General features: G+C 36.0%; 2 protein-coding genes across 6 annotated transcripts in view; one reads left to right on the top strand and one right to left on the bottom strand.

Annotated features, from left to right (window-relative positions):
- Positions 1 to 5,747, top strand: part of Pde6 (phosphodiesterase 6) — an 86,147-nt gene extending 80,400 nt beyond the window's left edge. For all 4 annotated transcript variants that reach the window (XM_087360891.1, XM_087360888.1, XM_087360890.1 and 1 more), the window contains 2 exons: positions 1,132 to 1,205; positions 1,927 to 5,747. In XM_087360891.1, coding sequence (XP_087217017.1) covers positions 1,132 to 1,205; positions 1,927 to 2,235 — 383 coding nt within the window. In that variant the 3' untranslated portion in view covers positions 2,236 to 5,747. The remainder of the gene's footprint in view (positions 1 to 1,131; positions 1,206 to 1,926) is intronic.
- Positions 5,748 to 7,427: 1,680 nt separating this feature from the next.
- Snx6 (sorting nexin 6) lies at positions 7,428 to 21,124 on the bottom strand. Of its 2 annotated transcripts, XM_087360895.1 has the most exons (12): positions 20,865 to 21,124; positions 20,725 to 20,772; positions 18,617 to 18,721; positions 18,277 to 18,387; positions 17,673 to 17,794; positions 16,783 to 17,111; positions 16,049 to 16,164; positions 15,093 to 15,275; positions 13,309 to 13,326; positions 11,459 to 11,522; positions 10,537 to 10,622; positions 7,428 to 9,353 (listed from the first exon to the last, which is right to left on the bottom strand). In XM_087360895.1, exons 1-12 carry the CDS (start codon positions 20,868 to 20,870, stop codon positions 9,303 to 9,305), a joined length of 1,239 nt encoding a protein of 412 aa, XP_087217021.1. In that variant the 5' UTR covers positions 20,871 to 21,124; the 3' UTR covers positions 7,428 to 9,302. The 2 variants fall into 2 exon arrangements, with proteins under 2 accessions (XP_087217021.1, XP_087217022.1); XM_087360896.1 differs by lacking the exon at positions 13,309 to 13,326 and having other exon boundaries at positions 20,865 to 21,116.
- Between the last annotated feature and the right edge of the window lie 1,528 nt (positions 21,125 to 22,652).

Raw genomic sequence — 22,652 nt, 5'->3', positions numbered from 1 at the left:
TTGCATTCTCCCCTCACCTGACAATTAAAATCATTTACTCGACGATTCTACAGTCCATGGAGGATTTGAGCCCATAATCCCAATGTGTAAGTGATGAAGGACCACGCCCCAGACCACACCCACTGTAACAGTCAATTAAAATCACTGCTGTCTCATAATTTATGAACAACAAAATATAAGTACGATCTGAAACTTTCACAGCGACTAAGTATAATAAATTCTTCTCGGGTTGACGAGAACGAAGATGGTTCTCGAAACGTTCGTGTTTTCTTCATTAAACCACCGTACACGGCTGGTAGCCCGAGAGAAAATTTATTAAACAAAATAGAATTTTATGAAACTTGTTCAATAAAACTAATTACACCACTGGTAAAACAGTAACTTGGAAATAAAGGAGTACCTCCAAAACTTTTATTTGTCAGGTACCCAGTTAAAATTTTGCCATATTATTAACATTCTTGGTTGTCATGTTCTGTACTCCTCCTCAGTTTCTCCAGGTCATTGCTTGATAGCATCATCAGATTGATGACAGTCTGGTTCGAAATACTCATTTATTCACCATTCATATGTTCTTGTATCATTCAATTATACAGATTCTCCGCAGGTAAAAAAGTACAACTTCAAGAATCCCTTTGTGCAGAACAAGGATGAATCATTCTAAAACATCGTGTATTAGAGGAAAATAATAAGCAAGTTTCCTGGGGTTCAAATTCCCTACAGAAACAATGTTCTGAATATTATTAAAAATACGAACAACTCGAATATTAATAGACAGAAAACAATTCCTCGTTACTGTCATTCTTTGGCCTTGCATTCGCCAGATTGGACACCCCTTTGTCTCTATCATCTCAGGTCAGATCATCCAGGCCTCAGAAGGATCTGAAGTGACCTGAGAGGTTTTGACACCGAGACTAAGCCAAATTTCAGGGTCCAATTCCCCTTCAGGGCACCCCCAAATAATCCTGTCTAATGCCTAATCCAAATCAGGATTATTTAACCTCCACCTTGCGTAAATTAATTTCGTCATGATTCATTTGTCTTAAGACTTTTAAATATTTTTTGAAGCAAGTTTCTTGCATTATTTTCCCCACGTTACATTATCATAACAGCGACATCTTATTTCTCTTACAGCCAACTCAGAACAACCCAGAGACATTGAATTCACAGTGACGACACTCAACTGCGCTCACGGCGCAGAGAAACGGGTATGTCTTCATGTCACAGAACACAGAAAAGTAAACCAATGATGAAAAGAATTACCAGCTAGAAGAGATACATGGGACTTCTTCGTGTTTTGGAAGAAGTCATCGAGAATAATGCCATTCAATATTACTTAGATCAGTGGTATTCAACCTTTTTTGTTCGCGTACCCCCCAGATATAATTTCACTTCAAATTTGTACCCCCCAAAGTTGTTGGTGTATAATTCAAGTTATACATAGTATATAATCTACATCTAAAATAAATTAAATAAATTACATTACTGATTATTCAGTGTTTATCATAAAATAATATATAAATTTTTAAATTTCACGTACCCCCTAAGATGTCTTCGCTTACCCCCGGGGGTACGCGTACCCCAGGTTGAAAACCACTGACTTAGACCACAGGGTTCATTTGTCAAATAATTATATAAATTATATAACCTATATAAATGAAACCAAGAGGCTTCGTGTTTTGCTGAAATCCATCATTACTGACAATCTCAAAATCGAAAAAAAAAACATTAATTAAAAGCGAATTTCCGAGTCTGTTAGATTCAAGGTAACAGACTGAAATTCATGTTCGAAATTTGATTTTGAAATTTAAATAAATGGTCTTGAGGGCTTGAAGTAAAATATATGGACCTCAAGGTTTCGAATAAGATAAACACAATATTCTGGCCCGAGTCTTTAGAAAAATTATCAATTTAATTTTTCATTTTCAGACAGGATTTGAGCCTGGTCACCATTTTCAAAGGGCTAACGGAAGTGCCGGAAGTATTGGAGGTTCTACCTTAGGAAAGTTCACTAGCCTGCGTAAGGGTAAGACATTAGGAAAGGCGGTCAGAGAGCGTCTAAGCAGTTCCTTGTACAGTAGCAGCAGCAGTGGTCGTAGCCAACACCAACAGCAGGAACCTGAGACTGTTCTCGTACCGACCATCCCAGAACTAAAGAATAAAAACAATAAACCTGTGACGCAACTCCACAAAGGAAAGCAGCACAAACCTAGAAGCAAGTTGTGTGCACTTTTATGAGGTGCGCGCGCACTTCCGACGACAAGTGCGCAAGAACAATGCGCACTGCGTCGAACTCTGTATTCGGCTGTGGACGATGTCAAGAGTCAGCTTTCAGACATGGCAAACAGGTTGTAATGACTACGACAGACACTGAAGCCTGTCTCAGCGTTCCTTCTTTAATTGGAGTATCTAATTCCAGAGGAGTGACGCTGTTTTGTTCTCGACATTTTTAAGGATCTCGTTTCAAATATTGGGATTGGTTACACCAAATACCCACAGGAGTCCAAGAGCTACTACAAACCAATAGAAATCTCAGAGTACTCCTTCCAACATACACAGTGAAGTTCCATAAATAAATAGAAGTTCACTTCTAAACCTCTGGCAATGTGTTGCAGTTATTTGAAAGTTTACGAGATCTGTTAATATTATTTGTTACTAAGTTTGCAGGCAGATACGAAACAGTCAGTAGGAAAAGTGAGTGGAATATAAATTATAATTTTATTTGTAAAATTTTCATTAGCAGGGCTGACAATATGTGAAAAATATAAATTAAGACCATAACATACAAGAAAATAAGTTGGTTCCTCCGAGGTCCAATGTTAAATGGCTGTGCGTTATCACTGGACTGGACGCTGTTAACGTTTGTGTATATAAAGTTATGAGTTTCGTATCACGGAAAGGGAAGACATTGTGAAGAATAAACATCTTCTACGAACAATAATTAAAACTATTAGGCACGGGTTAATTCTGAGCCGCTAATTTTAATCTTATGTGGTACTGGCAGATTCTGATAACACCTTAAATGCTATGAAATTAGATGGCTCGTTAAGACACAGTGCCAGATTCTGCTCTGAACAACTTCATTATCTGATAATTTAAATGTAAATTAAATATCGTGAACTCCCGTGACACTTCAGACTAACAATTTATGGCTTTTAACCAATGAAAATACAGAAATGTTTGACACCACCCCCACCCCCCCCCCCCATGAAACTCAGTGCTGAAAAGGTTATATCACTTTATAGGAATAACAATAAATCCTTTAATTAACTTATATGAAGACCACGTTCCTTCAGATATATCCAGCTAGAAAATAATTATGTTAAAATTATTCATTGTTTGGACTTTTCCCATCGTTTTTTTTTTAAAAAAAAAGAAGAAAACCACTACGTAGGTACCTCTCGCCTGACGAAGGACACAGAGTCAGTCTCCGAAAAGTCGTGGTTTTCTTTTTTTAAAAAAATGACGATGGAAAAAGTCCAAACAATGAATAATTTTAAATGTAATCTATTATCATCAGAACCCTTTAGAATTTAATAATTCCTGCTTTAGCAGATTAATTTCTAAGAATAAACTCCGATATATTTAAAAACGAATGACCTTGAAATAAAAATTATTGGTTAGGAACAGCAGATTTTGAAGTTCCCGTTTTGGGTGTGTCTCCCCCCCCCCCCCCCAAGAAAAGCCCTGCCTAAAAGCTGTCGTTTGACAATTTACATGCATTTTATTTTAGAATGTGTGGCCTACAAACTTTAAACACTTCAATAACTAAGGCTTCAGAGTCTCGTGTTACATACCACCAGAAAGAGAGCGAGAGAATGATCATGAAATGTGACGACAGGCCTAAGAATTGTTCCAGTACAGACTGCATTATAAATCATGAAGTTATTAGCTTTGTTACAATTTACAGAAATGTAATACTGTAATTAATGAATGTGTAGACAATCATTAAAACAGTTACATTTTCAAAACAATGCAGTTTTAGTTACGAATGTTCGTGGTTTATGTTAGAACATAAATTAAAATATTTGTTAAAAATTTAAACATCCTATTCGCAATAGCAAAAATAATTAAATAATTCGAATTTATAGAATTTACTGATAGGCAGAAAACATATTTTTCTGTGAAGGTTGTTAAAAAAAATTTTGGAACTGTGATAACAGATTGCATTTAAAAATTATACATCCAGCTATATCTTTGTTAAAATTAGTAGCCTGAGGATTATAGGATATAAAAAAAAACATTTTGCTGCAAATTTTTTATTTTTTAAGGCCCTCATACTTTACTCAGTAACTAATGTTTCTTTCTGACGTGATACGTTTCCATTAATACGAATAAACGCATTTACTACAGTTCTCAGTTCTTTATAAAGTCTGCCTTACTCTAATTCAGAGATCAATCTATAATTTAAATCAATCGAAGATCAGACAAAACAATTTATCTGTAATAATCCGATTACACAAGAGGGATCTTGGATGTGTGTCTGTATACTTAGGAATGTATGTTCTTGTTTTAATTACGATCAATTTAGTGCAAAAGTATGGCAAAATGAATGTTTTTAATTATTTATACATATATAAAATCTTCTCAGTACATAGCTTCATAGTAAATACGTCCACAATTGATACAACGCTAAAGTGGCAACTGATTTGGGGTCAACTTTTTTCGCGTTAGGTTACAAGAGGAACCTCTATGGTCAAAAACTCTTCTAATACAGGCTGAGGCACGGCTTCTCTGCTATACATGATCGGGAATTCTGAACAATTTTATGAAATGTCGCAGGTAACACTGAAGAAAGACTCCTGCAATCTTTCCCATAAATTAAGATCAATTGATGTGTTTTTAGACACTACAAAATTATCAAAAATTGTAGCCTTATAAAATGACGATTGTGCACTAATTTTAACCATGTGATTAATACCCACGTTTAATTTCTATAATTCGTATCCTCAGTCAGAGGGGATATTTGAAAATGAAGAACACAATGAAATAATTCATCTTAAAGTGTCCCATAAACTCACAGAACTACAGGATATGACGCATAATCTGTTTAGAAGACGCAGTTAAAATATACAAGCCAACGGAAATTTTCAAAAATCTCTAAATAAATTTCACTCCTCAATAATTCTGCAATTTCTAAATCACTGCAGCTGAAAAAACTACGAAAGGGAGCAGACATGCATAGTAGAAAGGCCATGCCCCAATGTAGCCATTAAGTAACCCACGGTAGAATGCCAAAGCCGATTATAATTAGTAATTAAATAAAGACCGTGTACTGATACTAACATATTTTCATAAATTTACATTCCTAAAATAAATCAAAACATTTATTTACGCTCGTGTTGACGTGTACTATCACATCTAGTCCTAATATAAACAATTTTGGACTCCTGTTAACTACTGTGGTAGAATATCACACGATGCTGTGTTAAGAAGTAATTAATTAATTACTTTAACGAGAAAGGTGTTCTTGGCAAGCAATAATATAAAGAATAAACAATGACTGAGTGAATTTCTAAGTCAAACTATTAATAAGGAATAATATTAATATTGCTAACTGTAATACGATATTTTTCACTGACAATCTCTAAAACAGATATTAACAATTCTAGTAAAAAAATAAATAAATAACATGAAAGTACATCGCAGTTGTATAGATTATACTTCTTACATTTCTGTAATATTAATTATAATATTTGTACTGTTTAATTCCATTGGAAGCATCAATTAAATTCTTCTTTGGCACAACAGCTTTCCTTAATCATTATTAACCCATCAACAACACCCACAGTTGAGGTTATGTTTTATTTACTTATCAGATTTTCTGTGTTTTTCTTTTAATATGATCGTAATGTTTCAATACCAACCTGTCGAAAACAACCGGTCTCATTGTTATTGGAAGTTACATTAAAGTATTTGTTTCAGCTAAATTGCGGAGCATTTATTTTAATTATGTTAAAATATAATTATTTTTTAAATGAATGATAATCAAATAATTGCCAGGTCTTTCACAAACAAGCCAGAAAATTTGATTTTCTTCAAGATGTTTGGATACGTCAAAGGACAACAATGAGCTTGTTCACTCTAAAACCTGATAGTTTCTTAGCGTAATCATTTTTGAAATCTGGCAGTGTAAAACAGGTTCCTTCCACATCTGACACTCTTCCCATAACACTTACCTGGTCAGCCCATATAACCAGCAATCTTAATTACCGCTGCAAAACACATTTCACGTGCATTTTTGTGCATTTCAATCATGTTACAAAACTAAAAACAGATTTTTATCAATTATAAAGCCCTCCATACACGAACATACAGATTATTAACCCAGTGTTCACTCACTCTATGGTGTAGGATATTCCTAGAAAAGTCAGCTGTTACTCGGCTTGTCAAAGAATAGCGCAGAGGAAAAGACGGGAAACTTCTGGGTTGCTGCAAACATTGGGATGGTAGACGTTTACTGACATTTCACACGTACTTTTTAACTCAGTCATCATGGCGCCAAATGTTAAAAGTTAACAAACAATAAGAGACGTGAGACGTGCTGCTATCTGTCCACGATGGTAGTGAAATTCTATATAAACGATCTGATGGCAACCATTTTTTTTCAGCCACTGCCAAGAGCTCAGCCGATAACAAAGTTAACTACCATCACACTTCGACATAACCTCCAAACACTCGTAACTATGGAACAATCAATTTCACAAACATAAAATTGTCTTCTGGAACATTGTGCCTTCTGTGCATCTGCCCATTTGTGCTAGCTTGGCCTCTGATAAAACCGTGTGTCCCACCTTCTTCCTTCTAAGCAATTTCAACTTTACCAATAGTGCCAGAAGGCAGAAAAGCAATCTCCCACTTACAAGAATTTCTCATATAAGATCACAAATTATGACAATGCTTAATTACCATATACTTAACACATATAGACAAACAAATAATGCAGTTGACTGACCTTCTGAGACACTGCCAAACAATAAGTTAGACAATGACTGATTACATGACCATCTTCTGGGTTATAACACTATGCAGGCAGGTAGAAGTTTGCCAGTATTTCAGAGGTCCTTGCTGGATGCAGCAAACTTCTCCCGGCATTACAACCTAGAAGACGGCCATCTTCTTACTCACTACCATTAAAACCTCAAGGTTAAGGAAGGTGAAGATCAAGATATCAACAACTTTACCCTTTAATCCAAGTGGTAACTATATGTACCTTCTTTAACAATCAGTAGTGCTGAATTTTTGGGTTTTTCTATGATTCTCGCGGTAAACAGAGATTATTTCCTAAAACAACATTAACCAAGTGATCTTCGTAACAGTGAAGAGTTGTTTTCTCTTCACGGTACGGACTTAATTCTTAAATATTTTTAAGACAACCTTCGGCTTTAAAGGGTCAAGCATTCGTGATAAGGTAACTAACAACAAAATAATTTTATTATTAGTTTCACATTGGTATTTTTATTTCAATATATAATTTGGAATTGAAATAAGATTAAAGATGCTGATTGAGAATGATAAAAACTCCCCACAATATTCATTGCTCACCCGTTTCAAGTACAATTCATTAAACAGGGCTCAAAGAATTGCGAAAACAAACATTTTCTCTAAGTTATTATTTGTCATTAAGCCCATATGGAATTTGATTTCCAATGAGAGTACGTGTACCCTGAACTACCAAAGTTCCTGACACCTGATATAAGAACACTGCTACCTCATTCAAAAGCTAACTACATTGGAGTAAAAAAGGGCTTTCTACTGGTTCTAAAGTTCAAAAGATGTAACACGATACTTAATCAACAAACCACTTCATATGTACAATTTAACAAATGACTGAAACACTCATTTCAATATTTTCAAAATAATTACAAGTCCTACCCTCTACTCATTGTCAAAAATAGTACACCAAACATTTCTCTTAGCTCTCATTCACTAGCTTTGTGTTCCAAATGGACAGTAATATGCTTATAAAAACGCATAGAACACATAGAAAAAATTTATCAGACACACAGTAACATACTACATGTCCGCACTCATTACGACGCCAGATGCAAGCACTGGCATAGGAAAATACCATATTCTAAATCAACAGTTGCTCTTGTTTTAAAAAAAAAGATCAGTTAAACAATAATACTCTCCTGTACAAATATATTATTCCTTAATACCCAGACAACGTGCATAATATTTGTGTTGATAAAGCTACATTATTAAAGAAGAGAAATGTAACGCCTAACGCAAGTACGCGTGCAATAAAAATACTATTAGGAATTATTGACACGCAGGAACATGATGTCACAAAACTTATACACTATACAATTTTAAACTTGAATGGGACAAATAACGTAAGTCATAAATATATGAATCTCGGTGCATAAAACTTCTGCGCTTTCCGAAACGATCATTAGAATTCCAGTTATTGCATACATTGTGGTCATGGAATATCATATATAACAGTAATTAATTACATATGGTGTAATTACATAAAGAATGCGGTGATAAGAATTTTAATCTTTCAGCTTATTTCTTCAATTATACATACGTGAATCGACCGTCACTCTACGACGGGCCGTTCCACAAATACATAGCATTATACGGAATGAATAGGTAACGGGAAACATAAGTATATAAGCTCTATATGACTTTTATGTAGTGAAGATAATTTGATGCTTCAGTAATGAAGTTCATATTCATAAAAAAAGGAAAACAAAAAAAATAAAATCAAAATAAACTGTTTTTTTCCAAAAGAAATATTATGATTTAGAACATACTTAAATTCAGGAACGCAACGCTGAGCAACACAACAAATACACAGAAACTATAGAATACCATCGCATCTGCTGCAGAATACACACACACACGCGCGCGCACACATATATACTTTCTCAAGTACTGTGTTCTTTATTTTTCTGAAGAGAATGCTCGGAATAGAAATGTCTTTAACCATTCTTTAGCCTTTCTTAAATTCATTCACTACTACAGCAATTTTGCAGTAAATTCAGAATTAAATCTTTAAAACAAATTTATCTCGAGATTAAACAATCTCAATTACTCAGCTAACAGTTTTTATACAAGAAAGGCTTCAAGTTAAACAAAACCAATTTTCAGTGGCATTCACTTGCATGAAAAATTATTTTGAGGTTATGTATCCACGCATTCCCTTCAATGATTCTCAAGTATTCCTGCACATTTTAACCTCCCACCACAGATGTCCCACCAGAACGTTGCGCAAGCCTCAGTGCACTGGCGGCTAGCTACTGGACAAATGAAGAGATGTCAGCTAGTGGGACAGAGAGCAGACCTACCCTCCGTCACTCTTCTTTCAACGCTGCCAAGCAGTTCTTTAACAGTTGTACTTGAGCCTGTCAACAATTTATAACAAGTATTGTGATTCGAATGTGTAAAAATAGACATGAAACTAAAAGATGTTTCTTTAAAATGCAACAAAGTCATCTCACATAAACAAAGGAGTCAAAAGAGAATGAAAACATTATTTTGTAGACTGTCCTTGTCTCCAAAACAACAGACTAATTTGACGAGTAATATAAATTTTCTGACGCACAAAGCATTTTTTAAAAAAAATACATTCACACAGTTCAATACAGAGAAAAAGTGTATTAAATGTTCCAGAGATATACGTAGGGCAGTCAAGAAGTTCCCGGAATTGTGGTATAGCACTGTAATGGTTGGACATATGGCAACGCTTACCTAATCACCTTCAAAGTAGGACCCTTGCGCACGCACGCACTTGCTCCATCGATCCTGCCATTGTTGGAAGCACCGGCGGAAGGCTTCGTTTGGAATCTTCCGGAGTTCGGCCGTCGCATTCGACACATCGCTGGTTGTGCCGCAATTCCTCGCCGAGAAAAGCATTCCCATCATCACCCAACCACCATAATCTCCTCGCTCCGAGTGACTTCTCGCTGTTCCCTACTCTGAAAATGGGCCTCAAGGGGACATGTTTCGCAACCATGGAGGACATCAAATCGAATGTGACGGCCGAACTCCAGAAGGTTCCAAACGAAGCCTTCCGCCGGTGCTTCCAACAATGGCAGGATCGAAGGAGCAAGTGTGCGCGTGCTTGCAAGGTTCATGGGTTCAATCCCGGCCAAGGTCGGTGGATTTTTAACGGTGATAAAAATCCGTAGCACAACTTCCTTTGGAGGGGAAGTAAAGCCGGCGGTCCCATGTCGTAGATTTACGGCACGTAAAAGAACCTTACGAGCATGATACGAGATGTTACATGAGCAAAATTCAGAGGCCATTTCTCACCCAAGTCTCCTGATTAACTGCTAGATGGCTCTGGCAGTCAACTCAGGAAGATATCGATGAGTAGAAATTGTGAACTCAGTGGGCTGGTCACTCACTACTCATAAATGCACACTTCAAAACCAAGAAACATCCGAAAAGGAGGCGGCGAAAACCCACAACCGGGTTGTAGATCCAAGAAACAACAACAGGTAGTAAGGAGCGTGTCTCACAGCATGCAACACTTTGAAGACAAAACAAGTAAATGCTCAAGATAAAGCAGGCAATAAAGCAAACCTTTGAATGTTTTATCTCTAGCTCAGCAAGGTCAACCAAGTTCTTCCGGAAAGCTGCCACTCGTCTTGTCTTGAAGTCCATCAATTCTGAAATTAATATTAATGATTAATGCCAGAACTGCTTAAAAACTGCAAGGTAAATGTTCATTTGCATATGACAAAGACATTTTTCAACTCTAACAACATGCTACAAGACCTGAAATAAAAATCTACAAGTGCAAATTCTTAAATGCAATTCAGCTGAATATCAAGCACAATTACATACAACACCAATAAAATTTATTAAACCGCCAGTCAATAATACAGAAATGAGTACCCATTGTGCATTCCTGTCATCAGAATGACTTAAGTATAACTTTTTCATGTTTCTGAAACAAAAATTATCATAGAGCAGAAATCTGTCTCGTTCGGTTTTTGTCCTGTAGTATTGTACGAAGGAACACGAGATGGAATGAAGATGACTGTCTGTCTTCTCGGTTGCTGCGCCACGTGGCCTGATTGAAGTTTACTGGTGTTTCAGAGCTGCTTGCTGACGGAGATAAGCCCAGATGATGATAACAACGAGCCTTGTCACCCTGATTACGGAGGCAGCAAGCACCTCTAAAACATCAGTAAACTTCTATCGGGCCACGTGGCGCAGCAACCGAGAAGACAGACAGTCATCTTCATACTTGTCATAAGAATCTAAAATCTCACCAAGACAAAAAGTTTGTGTGTCAAAATGACATGACAAATTCTTCATTTTTTCATTTCTATATTGAAATGTGCCACTGAATACTCTTTGGAGCTATTCGTGAGAACAAAATTAAAAGATTATTTCCGTACTTATTTTCGCCTAGCAATGCAACATGGACACTTCAGTTACAGTACAGCAGTGAATGGGTTAAAACATTTCATCGTGTAAGTCCAAATTTTCCACTCACCTTCTTTCCCTTTGTCTGACATCTGTTCAAACTTTTCACATGCTTGCTGCTGTGCAAGTTCGGCCTGTCAAAAACACAATCTTTTAATTTAGAACATTCTGAAGCACTACAAACATGTATGAAGTGAAGCTTTCGCGGCGACCGAAGCTGATGAAGGACTCTCGGCTTACGAGCCTCGTCAGGTGGCTGAATGCTGAGCAATCTCTGCTCTCGAAAACGCTGGCAGAAGATATGGTTTATTCACCGTTCAGCCACCTGACGCACCTTGTAACCCAAGAGTCTTTCATCCACTACTGATGATGCAAATGGATCTTCACAACATAAACACACAATGAAAGTTGCTTTAATCAATGTATAAGAACAGAAGTATCATGTATGAAATTTTTTTGACAGTATTTTGTCTTGATTTCCCCAGTCCTGGAAAATACTTACCACGTATTACATATTTTATCTGCATGCAGGTTTAACCAATGGTAGAAACCCAAAAATTAAGAGAATTATGAAAATGCAAAGTGTTGATAATAATAAACACACAAAAACACCAATGCCCCTGGTGGGTTCTGAACCTGAGACATGCGCACTTGCTTCAACTAAGACTTACACGGCAAGACTCCTAGGTATCACAAAGCATAAAGAACTGCCACATATTTCTCTAGTAGTAATGCCAAAAAAAAAATAATACACACAATGGTAACAATAACCATGCAAATGTTGGTATTTTCATTATTACCACTTTCTCCCTCATGAAGATAACACAATATGCACTTCCGCCCGCCATACACAAACCCGAACATCCACACTATTAAATCACAAGCAATTCCAAACATGCTACGAGACAGTTTACCTTTTAAACTAGTCAAACGCACTAACAACAGAACTGTATCTTTCGAGCTGCTATATTATCTCGTGGCCTTTGGAGAACAAAGTATTATTTCACAATTTCTGGACTGTAAAGTCTCAAACAGGTTTGCCACTAAAATAAACCTAAATTTATATGCATAAAACATAAAATGGTAAGCCTAATTAGACGTAATAACCATGCGATTGGTTTGGAAACAGAAAAGCAGTATCTGTAATAACCAATAACAAGACTAATATAGAAAAATAACAGTTAATTTGTTCAAGTGATTGCACATTAAATCCAAACGCATGCTGCAACCAGAGTTGTATTCATTTGTTACTAACTTTGACCGGCAAAAGAAAAGGAATAATCAATTATGTGCATGCACCAGTATTTCATCACAGTTTAAGATGTCTTTAAAGTGAATCTGAAAGTGTCTTTTTGGTAGACTTTTGTATAATTCAGTTTCAGTTATTTCATATTGAACAACATTTTCAAAAAAAAGTACTTGTCATAAGATCTTTTCACCTTGTAATCATCTAATAGGATTAAATTAATGTGGGCCACCTCATGGCGGAGGCAGCAGGCACCCCTGAAACGTCGTCAAACTTCTACCAGAGTACGTGCTGCGACAACCCAGAATACAGCCGTCTTCTCTGAATATTAGCCTCCTCATAGAATTTATTAAATACAGATTATTAAAATTAACTTTTCTTTTCAATCTGCTGCAAAATGTTTCTTTTCATTTCCCCAACAGCAAACCAAAACTAAATACTTATGTGACGCTCTTGCACTAGAACAGAAGTGTTTTTGCCAGAAGGGCAGACAGACAGGCAAGCAAGCATGCAAGCAGAAGAATAAGTGAAAATTCAGTTAGTAAGAGCATAATAAAATTATTAACTTTATAAAGTAGATATATATTAAATTTATCACTGCAAATTCAATCATCATCATTGCTTTTTTCTATTCTAAAACATCCAAAATCAGATGCCAGCTGTTTTTTACTTACATCAGCCACTTCCAGAGCCTTAGGAAGCAAAAACAGCGACCACGAGGAAATTAAAAAAATATCGTCATTTTCCCACATAATAAATAACATATATTAAGCACTGATACAACGTTAAACTTTTCCCATGCAAGCAGTTACTTCAAGAAACAATATGGAATAGTACAGAACTAAGAACGTTATCAGTCCTCAAAGACTATAATCCAGAATGTTCGAAACAAAAAAATTGATAAACAAAAACAATGAAGACAAAAATTAAATTAGCCATAGAATCAGCCGGCTTTCACGTTCCACATTATTTTGGAAGGCTAATGCGGCTATTGAGGAGACCAAAATCTAAAGTTGTTAGAAATTTGAAGTAGAAAGCTTCAAATTACCTTGAATGCTACCCAAAGGAGAGTCCTTTTCTTAAATTATACAATCTTTGTATGAAGTGCGGGAAATAAACATATGACAACATCAGTCAGATTGTTAATCTCCAAGAATATATTTCAACTGAATTTTATATTCAGTTGAAATATATCAAAAGTTATCAAAATTTCATTTTGACCAAATATTTTTTTTAAATAACCTCCTCACAACAAAAAAGCTTCCATTGCTACTGAAAACTAAATAATTATACACCTCCATTTTAACTAATCCAAACCAATAGTACGGTCCCGTGCGGTCTGAGGCATCGTGCTTCGGACCGGCGATACGGATTGCGCGCTGGTTTGAGTCTCAGGGGAGAAGAAATTTTCTCATGAGCTTTCGACCGGTGCATGGGACCGGTGCCAACCCAGCATCGTGAGGAAATTGGGGAGCTACAATGAGTAGCGTAATCCGGTCAGGAAAGCCAGCAATGGCTGGGGGTTTGTCGTGCTGACCGCACGTCACCCTATATCTGATTGGATGATCGTTCACCACTGCTTAGGCATGTGAACGTGAGGCCAGCAGCCTCTGGAGCTAGTTATGCCACGGATTTAATTTAATTTGTAAACCAATAGTAGGACTTTGCAGATTATACTTATTTTCAGTAATTTTATGTAGCATGTTCAGTCGTATCTTGGCTGTATGGGAACGTGATTATTATGACGATTGTGATATTCGAGGTTCCTACGTGGCAAATACGTAGATGGCTGTCTTCCGGGCAGCTACACCATTTAGTCTAGTAGAAGTTCAGAACTTCAGAGGTGCTTGTTGGTTCCATCATCAGGGAAACAAACTTCTAATGGTAAACTTCTACCAGACTACACTGTCTAACAACCCAGAAGACAGTCATCGTCATAACAATCAGTGTTACCCTGAAGAACGATTTTATGTTCTAAACTTAAAATATAAAGCAACGCTTCGCTGATATATAAACAAAATGTACTCAACAGGTGAGATTAGATGCTAATGGCTCAATATATAACAATTACTAATTCTTGAAAAACTTCGCTGTGTGCACGTATTTTTTTACAATGTACTCGTAAATACACACAATAATAACTTACCTAAGCAGATTTTGAATAACATTCTAATCCTGTATTAACCTATAAATCTAAAACTGGTACCAAAATAACACAAACCATCGCATAAGGGCAGCAAATGAAGAAAGCTTTCTACCAAACTTTAAACCGCTTCAAATGCACTACATAAAATAAAATATTCCATATTTTGTATCATGTATAAACGTAGAAAAACAAAACTAGACTGGATGGAAAAGCATACATCACAGAACAAAAATGAAAATGCGCCGAATTACAAAATATCGTTTCATTATTCAACGCCGAAGTCTAATCCACCAAACAGAAATCAATACTCACCGCATGAACATCTTTATTCTTTGTTCTCGCTCTTTCCAGATTCCTATTGGCATTTTCATAATTTGCCAGGCAGCGCAATCTTCGATAAAGCAGCCTCTTGGCAGCAAAGGAGTCTCTCATATAATACCTGAGCGTATCAGACAGCTTCAAGTCCTCATCTGAAGCTACACGCCCCTCAATTTTCTAAAATTTCAAGCATAAATAACAATAATAAACTAAGCATTATTTCTAGTACAGTATATTCTGGTTAATTGGGCCATCGGTTAATGGGGGCGGCCGTTTATTCGGGACAAATCTCAAAGAATAAAACTTTTTCAACTCTTTACGTCCCAATTAACTGGAATCCACTGTATATGCAATATCGTAAGTACCACAGATGCATAAAGTATTAAAGTATGTTCACAAACTAATGCCTCTACAGTCTTAACATTCCTGGCTTTGACCCCCCTCTAAAATGGTGAAGGAGTTCATTTCTCCCTAGTCAGATTGGTCGAGGGGGAGAGGTCAGACTAAGACAGGTACCCTGGTCCTCCAGGTTGGGGGTCGGTCGCAAGGCCAACAACCTTGTACCGTAAAAAGGAAGATGTTTCGAAACCTTGATCAAAGCCACGGACAGACGGACCTAACAGAGGACCGAATGGAAGAGGATAATTGAGGAGGCCATGGACCGAATACGGACGGGAGAGCCATAGAAGATGAAGAAAATATTAACATGGCAAAAATCATCATATTGACATATCTGCTGTAGAGCAGCGGATTCGGTGTAATATTTCAATACTTTTATCATTTATGAAATGCAACTAGTATTTCAAATTGTACTCATCTCTACGTTTTGTACTTCACAACGTATCAAAGAACATATCTGAAAAATCTGTATATTTATCCACTTCTCCACTGCTTCTACAGGGAAAATATTTCCAAATACCTGAACATTTAATTTGGATTCAAACACTTACACAAGCTTTTTCAAACGTTTCTGCTACCTTTGCCAAGAACTTCTCAAGGTCACTGTTATCTATTGATGAGAGTTGAACGAGACCGGTCGATATTTTAATGTACGAATCTGCAACATCTGAAATCAAATAATTGAATCATACAAGTGGTTGAAAATGATGATAAGGATAGTGATGATCTATTAACACACTTAAAATTCCAGGCAATAAAAATATTCCAGCTTAATGAGAATTCAATTGTACGATCATGTGCACACAAGTCCACCATGCTAGCCTGAGCTAAACTGAATTTCATTGATCTAGTTTTTTTTTCTAAGATGTTTCCACTGCATGTGGCTCCATTAGCTAAATATAATGTCAACAACACACAATTTTTAAAGTTTCAATTGAAAGGTGCCTCTCTAAGGTGACAGAGGTTTAGTTTTATGAATAATTTCCTCCGAATTAATAGACTGCGGGAAATGTCAACCTGTATTGTATCTACTGCATGTCCGGCAGTTTGTAACGTATAAATACTACACAATCTATTTAAAAATAAGTTTCTGCTAAACAAATGAATTGCCAGAGGAGAAAGGAAAGAGTTAACATTAAAAACTTATATGAATGTTTATTTTGTAATCAAACTTACTCGGGACAGACGGAATTAACCCCCATGTGTCCGTGGAACATCCCTTAGACTCTCCCTGTATGTGGTTATGAAACTTCAAAACAAGTACGCTTACAGTAACGGAAAGTACCTTTGTGACGCTTGGTCATCTTGTCTCCCTTAGCTGTTGCATCCTTTAGATGCAAATGGTAATCGATAAGAAAATTCTTCTCTTGTTCAAAAAAGTCATTGACATCCTTGACAGTTGCTGAAAGCAGGAATTCATCTGTGGTCTTGGTAAAAGATTTCATAAATCCTCCGAGAACTTCCATCTTGTTCTTTCCTCTTACACACAGATCTTGGTCATACTCTAAGAAGACCCGAAAATTATGGTCATTACGGAACACAGGATGGTTTGCTAATCGACAGAGGAACACTTCGTGCATTGCGACTGTTTTCTTGAATGTTGCCAAATATTCTCTGAAAGATAAACAAAAATAATACTGGAAAACCTACATGAAATTTATCATGTTGTAAGTTACATAACTGAGGGCAAATAAAGCCAAAAGTGTCTCCTGATCACAAATTTAATGCTTCAATCACATTTTTAGTTTCCAGCTTGGTCTCTGTAGACATACCACACCAACTCCTCACTTTTCATGCTCTCTAAAAATCATTCATTAACCTAACCTAACCTAACCTAACATAACAAAGTTTTCCATTAATTTAAGGCAATAATTAGGCACAGTGACCTGAGATAAAACAGATGACTTATGCAACCCAGGTGACAATATTACAAATAAACCACAATAATATTAACAATGAATAAAATTTATTAAAGTTAAATGATGAATCCTAATGCTACCGAGTCTTTCTCAGAAACGTGACAGTTAATCAGCTAATCAGGAAATTCCCATTAATACAGCGTTCACAAAAGTCCACTACCGGATCCAATACTCGGCCAGATAAATCCAGTACTCATTTCCACACAAATTTATTTTAATGTTATCTTCTCAGAATGGTTCAGTAAATGAAACTCACGCCTCTAACTCTTGCTTCATTTTATTGAACTCTTCCTTGGTCATTGTTCCTTCCCCTTCTCCCAATTTCTGTAGTTTCTCACGGGATGCATCAAAGTCTGGGCGTGGTGGAGCTGGAGGAATCTGAAAAACAAAAACAACAATAATTCTGATAGTAAAAATACCATCGAATAATCTGCGAAAAAAGTTTCCAGGACACACGTTCCACACAGCTGGTGATATGTGGCACCACTGATGACTCCACACTGCTGACACCAACAGAAAAATTCAGCACATTGCACTTCAACATCATCTAGCAGGCAAACTTGTAAAGTATGCTGCACTTCCAACACATTACACTTCTTCATAAAACCATCGCTAGTTTCAGATTTCCAAGACCATGACTGCTACAATAACTTCATTCTCAGACCTTCGTCAACCGAAATCAAACAGACCATGCACTTCTAAATCATCCAGTAATAATGAGAACTGTAATGATAAACTGCCCAAAAAATGTGAGAATTATAACGATCAACAACAGAAAAACAATAACAAAAACTCTTTAAATTCACCCTTCATTGTCTCTTACAAGCATACTTTTCAAGACATCAACAAATTGTACTTACAATATACCCAGCATATTCTTCAATTTCTTCAAATCTGTCATGAAGCCACACAAACTCTTCATGCTGACGAACTACAAGGAACTCTGATTTTTGAAATTCTGGTAGAGTGGTCTGAAAGAGAGATAGGTTTCTAACTTGCATCACAGAAAATACTAAAATATTGTTATCTACTATGTTTAATCTTGAAATTAAACACGAGCTTAAACAGCATGTACGGGACAGATTTTTTTAAATGACAGGAAACAAACAGGGGATTTTAGGCAGAGAAATCTATTACTCTCGACTTCACGAACCAAAATTTCCCTCACGAGAGGACTAACGTATAAAACAATCATCTCACCTTAGTATGTACCGTGAACTTCACTTTGTCCTTCTCACTAAGTGCATCTGATATGTCAACCAGCAATGAATTATCAGTCAAATCTACAGTTTCTGACCTTCCAGGCTAAAATTAAATAAATGAGAATTAGAATGACACTAAAATATAAAATGGTTCCACATACAAATAACAACTCTGTAATTCAAATGGCTGTGAACAGTTTCCCAAACTTTTCTGAAGTTGGAGTCTTTCTGACAATGGAAAATAGCCCCAAAGTAGGGCAGAGGCACCCACCTTCAATAACACTAACTTGGTGGCTATGCAAACTTGTGAGGTGGGAGGGCATCAGCATCATTAACAGCATACTAGTTCATGACTACATGAATCTGCATAGGTAAACTCTAAACAAACCTTTTTTTTAAGGACGTAAAATAACAACATGGTAGCTGCATGAAATGTGTATTTAGGTTTTGACTCGACACAAATAACTAAAGAAATGTTGTAACATTACAAATGAGCTTACAAACTCTGTATAAGACATTCTTTGTATGATAACAGTTATAAACATGCCAATAGTTTGAAGATCTCTTCTTATTATCAGAAAAATTGGTACTTGTGGGTTGGGTTGGGTTAGGTTAGGTTAGGTTAATTTAGGTTAGGTTAGTTGTCATTTATTGAAATAAAATATAATAACTTTCAAGTATATGTCATTTATCCACACACATTAACCTAACCTAACCTATTTTTAAAGCGATGTGTCCCGATAACCCACAAGTACCGAAAAATTTAATGGCAGAATTAATAAAATTATACACAGAAATGGATCACTAAATTAAACAATTATTAACTAATAGTTCCTGCTAGCCTCACCATACAGAACGAAGCATTTGATGGTAGAAAAACTTATCCACTAAGAAAATATAAAGATGGCTGTATTCTGGGCTGTTGTGCAATGTAGTCTGGTAGAAGTTTACTGATGTCTCAGAGGGTGATGATGGAGGCAGCAAGGACTTTTCATATGAAGGATGTCACTTGTTAAACCATAAATAAAAACATCCCCTGTGCTAAGTTAAAGTCACCTTTAAGCCACGCACCACAAATCTACAAAAGATTCCGCACATTTATAAACTTAACACTAAGCTCAGATATATCCCAGTGATAGGCTCACTATAGCTACTGCACAGGAAACTGCGTAAGTACACCCAGAGGCAGTCTGGACATGGCAACAAAGCAAAAAATTCTGCTGCCGACAGCTTGTCATTTTATTTACTGAGCTGGCTCACATTAGTTACCACTCAGAATACAAATTAAGCAGTGATAATGAAGAATATAAATAGTATACACACACAAAGACAGTTCCTGCTGCATGATGACATGTCCTACATTTAAAAACCATCCCATTACATGCCAATGTTGGCACTTGGGGGAGAGGAGGTACAGTTCCTACTCATTCTCAATCTCAGCGTTAAAAGCCAAAAAGTAGACCAAACATGGAATTCAACATGAGATAAATTTTTAAAGTGTAGAATTACGACACTTCATTACTCTCGGTGAAAGTAGGATCATTCTTCCCATTAATTAGGTTACGTTTTGTATCCTGAGGTGATAACACACCACAAGCTGTGACTTATGAAATCAATTACAATAATAAATCATCAAGCACTACGTACAAGTCAAGAAAATTATGAACCAGCTTAAATATTAATAAAGTGAATACAATCTAAAGACCAACACACAGCTTCAACAGTACTCATCAGATCAGATACAATAAAGATCACGTGGATGATCATCCTTGTAACAAAGATTTCAAAAATGCATCTATTCAAATTGTGGTCTCCTGGTTGTGACACCGTGTAGTCTTGTAAGTGGATATTAAGTTTCAGAGCAAAATGCTGCCTCTATCTTCAGTACTAGCAGCATACCTACTAATCTGAAGAACAGCTATTATGATTTCTATGATAGCATTGGTTTTCGGTCATACTGTAGTTATTAGCGCATCTTAATAACATAACAGTGTTACATATTACATAATTTTGGTCATCTGATTACAATGTCTACATAAGTAACACTACTAATTTTAAGAAACTACACCAGAATTCTGGGGTACATTTGCTTAAAATACTGCTTACCTTCCTATTCTCATCACTGAGAATCACCGTGTTATCATCTAAGCCGTCCTGTGAAAAATTAAAATCAGGAACCATGAAAATAAGGAAATACCGTGTACACGAATATCATGATTCGCGGTAGGCAAATTACGTCCACCTACCATCATGGCTGCTGAATTCAATTACCACAACAAATATCACTAACAACTGGAATTTATTTAGAAGCATACACTAGAGATCATTTGTGGTCAACTTCCTTCCACCAAGTTGCTATCTAAACAGATATCTTTTCCGCTACGACAACAGTGTCACTATCATGACAGACCGCCCCTTGCTTACAATCTTCCACCTCAGACTTGAATAAATGAATGTCACAAAACGAAAACACAAATGCCAACACTAACAAAAGGAAACTATATGCAGCAATGAAGTGTATTTGAATAGTTACGTATTCAAAAGTAAATGTTCACTTGAAACTACTTTTTATAACTGCCCAAAACATTCAGAAAATACTTGTGCTTTTTACGGTTAAAATAGAACAGAATTTATTTGCACCTTCATAGGCCCTAGCCAAGGATGTAGATCATGTCATAGCACAAATACAATACTTATTTCTAATACCAATATAAAGTACATAGTTATGACAGTAATTCACAGTCAACTACAGCTAATAAATTCAATGGTATGTCTACTTTCCTTTTATGTAAATGAACTAAAATAGAACAGTTAATTCCGTAGTGTTTATAAAATAAGATGAATACTAGGAAACGTGTTTGTGAAGTTCAAGTGCCCTCCAAGAAGAATTTTGACATTCTAAATTCGTTTTAGGGACATTCATCTTTCTCAGATTGTTACTTCTCATACATTAAAACGCCCCTTTAACCCATGTATAACAACCTGTGCATTTAATCACGAAATACCAATACCCGGCATTTATAATTACTGATTACTCTTTACTACCAGAAATTTCATTATATAATCTTTCCATGTGACACAACTTAGACTTGAGTTGTGACCCTATCAACTCCAGCCAACTTCGAAGTCGTAGTAATTCGATAACCAGTCATATGTTCATGTGACAACCAGGCTGTAACCTGAAACATAAATAGATTTTAATACATTCATTTACACCCTTTCAGCATAATGAAAATTGTTTGCCAGAGCCGTAGAAAATAAATGTGGTTGAATTTGTAGTGGAAACATTTATTTAACATTGGATTATATTTACATGTAGCACAATCTTAACCTCAAAAGTTAGACAAGACATCGACAGACCAACTGCTGCATTACATAGTGCACCAGAAAGATGCAATCCCCTCATCGTTCTCAGAAGAGTGCATATTATGCAGGGATCAAAATTTTCAACAGTCTACCATCAAGTCTCTCAAGTCTTGTACATAAAATGGCACAATTTAATGTAGCATTAAAAAGATACTTAATTACACACTCGTTTTACTGTCGATGTATTTCTATTGTTTACAAATAAATGATAATTTATCTTCTGTATATAATGGGTAATTTATTTGTAACTTATTACTTTAGGTGAACCCTTTGTTTGTATTATGTGAAATTTGTATAACAGTATGAATTGTACTTTATAATATGTATTGTATTATTATGACTTTTCCCACATCCTATTGTCATCTATCTTATGGATCCATGGAATGTAATAAAGATGTATGTATATAAGAGTTAAAGTATACAAGCTTGCAGAAAAATTAAAACTGTATCTACTAACAGAAGACAATTTCTATTAGCACCAAAAGGATTCAATTTCTTCCACACCTAGCTCCTGTGCAGACAAATAGAATACATAACAGCCTGCATCAGACTACCTGTCTCAGTAGCTACGTAGACATTTTGCCGCACACTGTACGTTGCACAATTTTTAGAACTGTGTTCGATCACCTTGATAATTTTCAGCAAGGAATGTCAACATAATCCCAATA

This window comes from Zootermopsis nevadensis, unplaced genomic scaffold (genome assembly GCF_977971745.1).
Source record: "Zootermopsis nevadensis isolate Lab colony 2312 unplaced genomic scaffold, Znev_1.0 Znev_ptg000050l, whole genome shotgun sequence".
In the NCBI taxonomy this organism is placed as follows: Eukaryota; Metazoa; Arthropoda; class Insecta; order Blattodea; family Termopsidae; genus Zootermopsis; species Zootermopsis nevadensis.
The sequence above is the reverse complement of the archived record's forward strand: the minus strand, read 5'-3'. Positions and strand labels throughout refer to the sequence as shown.